This window comes from Dermacentor silvarum, chromosome 5 (genome assembly GCF_013339745.2).
Source record: "Dermacentor silvarum isolate Dsil-2018 chromosome 5, BIME_Dsil_1.4, whole genome shotgun sequence".
NCBI lineage: Eukaryota > Metazoa > Arthropoda > Arachnida > Ixodida > Ixodidae > Dermacentor > Dermacentor silvarum.
This window is the reverse complement of record NC_051158.1, coordinates 88,085,600-88,092,442: the sequence shown is the minus strand read 5'-3', so window position 1 is coordinate 88,092,442 and position 6,843 is coordinate 88,085,600. Positions and strand designations below refer to the sequence as shown.

The window sequence follows — 6,843 nt, the reverse complement described above, 5'->3', positions numbered from 1 at the left end:
TTCGCATTACACACCATAAGAATTGCTGAGGTGTCCCCATAGTTTTTTCAGGACCCACTCAGCGGTATAACTAACACGTCTTATGGATTCGATTGTGGGTTTTGCAGTTGAACGGTGCGGAATGTGTCGAACGCAACGAGCGCCAAATACTTATAACTGCCTTCTGATATCAGTGCGCTTCTGATAACGGGAACGGAACTGCCGTAACACCAACACGAGGACACTCACTTTCTTTAAAGACGAAAGTTAGGCTGTTTCTATTTATTTTGTACAGGAGGAGGGCGCACCGTGCGAAACAGAAGAAGAGCATGGGCCCAAAAAAAACGTTACTTGAGAAACACCCTAGTGAGAATTATGAGACAGTGCATAACCGTTTCTTCAGTTGCTCATCTTGCAGACAAACGTCTCTTAGTTATCCGAACGCGTATGATCGTGTCATGGCAACGTTTGTATGTTTCTTTGTATTTTTTTATTTAATCTTAATCGAATGAATAGTTAGTTAAAATAAATGCTCTTAATTATTATAAATACATTCAATGAAAGTAATTATTTACTGTTGACTGGGATAATTATCCGACCCTATAATAAATTTATTTGCCTCACTATTATTCATTACCTTCAGTCGTACGAAATACGCTTATGTAATTTCAGCGTAAACATTCGCAATTACGCTTCCTTATACCCTTACTTGTGAGAAAGAGTGTCATTTAACCTCAATTAACTTATTCGTAATAATTCTTCAGTACTTACTATATATAATCATAATCATAAATCTCACTGGTCATACGTAGTCATAAGGGATTCTCATACATTATGTCGGCACATCCTGTCATGCGTTACCGACAGGCGCACGGACGGACGGTCGGACGGACAGATTTCCGAGTGTAGTAACCCTAGAATGCATACGCAATAAAGATGCTGCAAGTTCACTGCAATACACGCTATAACGCAGGGGCTTTATTGCGATTTATTGCAGGGATAGAGCGGCGTTCGACCTGCTGCTGCTGGCCTAGCGTTGCGCGGCAGGTGGATGGTCTCTCCTTTCGTGCACCCAATGCTACCATTGCTAAAGAGGTGTTCATAGCCCTAGCTATCTCACATGATAATTCTAAAACCATCATATCTGACTCCAGAGGAGCCTGCCGAAATTTTGAACTGGGATGGATCTCACCCGTAGCTGCCCAAATTCTTCAACCTTGTCCGTGGGTGGGTGACCCCTCCACCCACTCACTAATCTGGACCTCCGGTCAACAGGACCTCACCGGCAATGAGGCAGCACAAGCTGCCGCCCGCGCACTCATTCCCCGGGCCACTGCCTCGTCCACCGATAACCACTCTCATCCAGAAGACAATCCTCCTCTTCTCACTTTCAAACACATAAGCACCCATTATCGGGACTCGCACCGCCGCTTTCCTGGGCGCTGCAAAGGGCTGAAGAAGGCGGACGAGAGAATTCTTGTTCGCCCGGTAGTGCTCAAACACTTTGACTATTCCTTTTACGGCCTCTGCCAGTACTCTGGGGAGGTGGCTGACACCTACCACATGGCAAGGGCATGCCAACTGAATCCTTCTTCAACCCCCAACCCCAACCCAATCCTAGAGGACTGGCAGGCGGCCCTGCTCGGCTTCCTGGACATTCCAGCCCAACAGTCCATGGTCCGGCTTGTCAGGACAACGGCCACGACCAATACGGTCCCTGAATACGGACTCCGCCTAGTATTGTAAAGGAGCTGGCTCACTAAGGGCTCGTTTTCCCAGCAACCTCTCTGTAAGTAATACTTTAATAAATGTTTTCCACCACCATCACCACTGGCAAGTGCGCGTTCCTGAGGAGGAGGTGCGCGCAGAATACACCGTGGTTCATAATACACTGATATGAAATTATGAATGGTTTAAACACACAGCAAGTGTCACAAGTATAATCCTCTTTCTTAGGACAGACGACAAACGCCGATGGTTACCCGCCGTATTGTTTTAACGTCTGCGGCGACGCGCCGCTAAACACGAGGCCGCGGGATCAAATTCGGGCCGCACAGCGACCGAATTTCGATTGGGGCGAAATACAAAACGCCCGTGTGTCATGCATTGGGCGCGCTTTAAGGTTCCCGAAGTGGTCAAAATTAATCCGCAGCCCCTAAGTACGGACGTGCGTCATGACGCCGATGTTTCTTTCTTTTTTTTTTCGTCGTTACACGGAAACATCGAGGCCCCCACGCCTATAACGATGCCGCCGGTGTTTACTATCGCGCCAGGTCGTGAGACGCCTGGTGTCTGCCGAGACACTGTTTCTGCTGCACAGCAGGAAGTTGCCTCACGCGCTGCATTACACCTTGTCGCCTCCGCGTATCGTTAGAACAGAATGTTAGGAGCTCGATCTCCAGCCTCGCTATATTGTTTTCAAGCGTGACTCCCGTATTCTTTAACCGGTTTTGACGAGCGTTCGACAGAGCAGAGTGTGTTTAAGTTAAATCTTCGTTTAGTTCGCGTCCAGAACAATAAGCTTCACCAAACTTATGAGAACGTTTGCCCGTGACACATAATATGGCTAAATAACGCGAGTCATGTCTTGGGCGAACACTGATCCTGTGGATGTGTCTGTCTTAAACACATCAGCGTGAAGCAGGCCGCATTTGGCCGTGAAGATGCCGCATTTCTGTGTGAGTGAGGAGATACTGCAATAAACATTAGATACAGTGTAGTTAAACTCCATCAAAAGGAAAGAATGAATATGCACATCTCATGCACTGTGGGAATCGATGAAATCGAATCTTTCTGTGCTGTTTGCGTTTATTGACGGTGTTTAGCGGTGACGTTGACGGGATACGACAATCTTGATACGATGTCAAATATTACATTGCCTGCGTCACTTGAGTTTGTCCACGCATTGCAGAAAACACGCGGAGTGACGTGTTTGGTTGAGGCGTTGTTGTGAGCCGTTGTTCGTATCCCGCGGAAAGGCTGTCACTGTCCATTTCTCCCACGGCGCATCACATCGTGGCAGTAGCGTTGACATGCTAAGTCGGCCATTTGCGTAGTGTCGTCCTAACACTGCGATGCCGACAGAATGGTGCGCAAGGGCGCATCAACGGAGAAGTACGAAGCCTAGGGCTGAACGTTCACCGTATGAATTTCCCTTGCAAAAACGGGATAGAATGCATAAGGTCTGGACGTTGGTAATGGCGGGTTGCAGTCGCAGATCACGAGGCACACAATGAAGACCTCTTGCCTAAGCGTTGGCCGCCAGCGGGTTTCGTGTTTCCTCAAATCGGAAATAATTTTGACCCCCTGGGGATATTTGACGATCACCTAAACGTTAGTACACGAACACTTTTGTATTTCGTTCCGGTCGTAATGTGGCTGCCGTGGTCGGGCTCGAACCCGCGACAGCAATGCCATGGCAGCAAGGATACCACAGTGGGCACAGAAGTGTTGAATTGAAGAGCGACGCCTAGACATTGCTTTGAGGCGGCTCTGAGTATGCACGCGACGCGTCAATTGTACGCTTGACAAATATGCATGTTTTTCATTTTTTAGCAATTATCCACCGCGGTGGCTCAGTAAGCTAAGGCGTTGCGCTGCTGAGCACGAGGTCGCGGGATGGAATCCCAGCCGCAGCAGCCGCATTTCGATGGAGGCGAAATGCAGAAACGCCCGCGTGCTTGCGTTGTAGTGCACGTTAAAGAACTCCGGCCAGGTAGTCAAAATTAATTCGGAGCCCTCCACTACGGCTTGCCTCATAATCAGAACTGGTTTTTGCAGGAAAACCCCACAAAGAAGAACTATCAGAAGCGTACCATACATTACCTTTAACTTCTACTAATCCAGTATGTCCGCAACCGCTGTCGTGTCTACAAATAGCGAGGGTGCCTCGGGAGCGAGCGCATCGAGGCGCCCTAGCAGTATCGTTTCCTCGCCTTATCCCGTTGCATTTTCTCTCTCCCTCCCCCCTCCCCCATGTATGCAAGTTGCGAGCGAAGAGTGCCAAGGCTGTTATTCCCTCGTTTCATGGCTGAGTCAGTTCTACCTATTCTCCACAATGCTTTTGCGGGGGCTCACAAATATGTACACCTGTCAAAAGGCTAATGTGGCGACGCCCAGTGAGCTCCAAAGGGCATTGTGCAAATAAGACGGGGTGCAAAGGTGCAAACCAGTTCCTCGCGTCGCCTTTCCTTTCTGCGACGCCCCTCATCCTCCCGAGATACAACCCCACGTGCATCAGCAACTCATACCTACAGTGCCTAGCATCCGTATCCTTGGCTTACGCATCCAACAAAATGGCACAAACACGGAGATGCTCAAACAATTAGATAGCCATGTACACCAAACCACTCGCCTCATAGCACGCATCGCAAATCGACATCACGGCATGAAAGAAAACAACCTGATTCGTCTGGTAACCACCTACGCTCTTAGCAGGATCACCTAGGTCGCCCCGTACCTTCACATCAATGCGACTGACAAGCTCAAACTCAACGCCATGATTAAGAGGGCCTATAAGCAAGCCCTACAGCTTCCAATTTCCACATCTAACGAGAAACTGGATGCCATCGGCCTTCACAATGCCATACACGAGCTTATTGAAGCTCAGCGTATAACCCAATATGAACGACTCGCCAACTCCACGACGGGCAGGCACATTCTGCGCACCCTAGGCATAACCTACACCACAGAATTCATACCAAAAGTACCTGTCCCTCCAAACATTCGCGCTCAGTTATATCGCCCATACCTCGTAATGGGATGGGATGGGATGGGATGATGAAGTAAGGAAATTTGCAGGCGCAAGTTGGAATACGCTAGCGCAAGACAGGGGTAATTGGAGATCGCAGGGAGAGGCCTTCGTCCTGCAGTGGACATAAAATATAGGCTGATGATGATGATGATGATGACCTCGTAATATGCACCCAGAACACAATCAGGAACGACGTGCAGACAGAGCTAAACATCTACGAAAGCGCTACGACCAAGCCGCAGATGTAGCCTACGGGGTGTAGGCTACGGTGTGTAGGCGGGGTGTAGCCGTAGATGTAGCCTACGGGGTGTAGCCTACGGGTCTAGACACCGTGGAATACCCCCACCAGAACGCCATGGCGGTCGCCGTAGTCGCGGGCTCGCAGTACCGCCTCGCCGCGGCCGTATCAATACTCACTCAACCCGAAGAAGGAGAGGAAACGGCCATCGCCTTGGCTTATGCCCCTACCAATGCACACTACATCATCAGCGATTCAAAAACGGCCATTCGCAACTACACAAGAGGACTCATAGCACCCCAAGCACAGAAAATGCTCTCCGACACTCCCGCCTCAAGGCAACGCCGCGTACAGATCATCTGGGGCCAGTCCCGGTCATTCGGGTCTCTGGAAACGAAGCTGCCCACGATGCCGCCCGAGCTCTCGCACATCAGGCGCATCATCCGTCTCCTGCGTCTTCCGGTCCTGATGAGCCCTTAGTTCTGCACCGCGGACACACGCGCGACCGCATGGTCACATTCAGAGAAATCCTCTTCCACTACTGCTGGAGAGCGATTACGCTACCCACCAGCACACAAAAGACTGAATAAATCACAATCCACCACTTGGCGACTACTTCAGACGCGACCTTTCCCAAACCCCGTGCTATACCACCGAATTTACCCCGATGCATACTCCCCACTCTGCAAAGCCTGCGAGGCCCGCGCTGACCTCGATCACATCATTTGGGCATGCCCGAAAGCTACACCCACCAACACTCACCGCACTAACACTACACACATCAGAACTACGGCCGAGCAGTGGGAGACTTTGCTGCTCAGCTTGGACCCAGAAGAGCAGCTCTGGGCCGTTCGGATGGCCGAAGACGCCGCCAGAAAGCAAGGGCTGGCCGCCGTCTGAGGAAAGGGAGGCCTGGGGGTTAGTCTCCCAACCCCCGCCGCCCCCAGACCCCATCATCGACACAATAAAGTTTTATCTCGCTCTCTCTCTCTCTCTCCTGTCATGTACTCTACTCGTGCGAGGGTGCCTACCACATACAACTAGCAATTCACATCGCAATTGCCCCATAAACTAAAAAAAAAAGAGTTTGCACAGAAACGCCAGTATAGTATGTGCATGATGCCAAAATTTTGCTTTCCGACTTTCTTATTCACGAAACACTGGTAAACTGGCGTATGATAGCGCGATGCAAGTGCGCGCACTATGTGTCTGGCCGTGTGTGCTCGTGTACGCCACTTCATACCTGCGAGCATGTGGGCCTTCATCCAGCGCACGGAGCACCTTGACGACCAAATGGCCGTGGTAACATTGCGGAGCCGACGCCTGAGTTCTCCAGTCAGCTCATTTTCCATGGGCCGACTGGTCTTTGTGCTGGTTTCCCACTATGGGAAACCGCCCGAGTGTGTACAAATCGCATCTGCAGAGGCACCGCAGTGTGTAGCCTGATTTGTGGCTCTTGAGTTGCATAGGGCTAATCGAGTTGCGACGGAGACTCCTATGGGAAGTAGCGTTCTCTCTAGGTCGAAGCATTTGGGCCGTAAGTTTATTATGCAGCTCTGAAAAAGACGTGCGACCCGCGTGCATGAGAAGTGGTATAGAGCTGACAAGTCCAGAGGAGGAAACTGGAGGGGCGTTGCTTTCTGAAGGCGGACCTAGCCCTGCAAAAAGTAGCCGGCCATTTCTCCACCTGAACGCGACCTCTTACCCGCGATGCGGTCTGTAACACTTCGCAGTACAACTAAGAACCACTGGTATCAAAAACAAGTTGAAACGGAGCCCAATACTTTGCGCGTTTTCCGCACCCCGAAGACCCATTCAGCTCGCCATTCACTTCTGGACCCTGTATCACGCAGAATCTTTAGGGGGAGCCTAA

The 6,843-nt window shown here is 50.4% G+C and overlaps 1 protein-coding gene across 1 annotated transcript in view; it reads left to right on the top strand.

Moving 5' to 3' along the window:
- LOC119454216 (cytochrome P450 3A14-like) overlaps positions 1-1,725 on the top strand; it is a 95,241-nt gene extending 93,516 nt beyond the window's left edge. The window contains exon 14 of the mRNA XM_049667991.1: positions 977-1,725. Coding sequence (XP_049523948.1) covers positions 977-1,725 — 749 coding nt within the window. The remainder of the gene's footprint in view (positions 1-976) is intronic.
- The last annotated feature ends 5,118 nt before the right edge of the window (positions 1,726-6,843 follow it).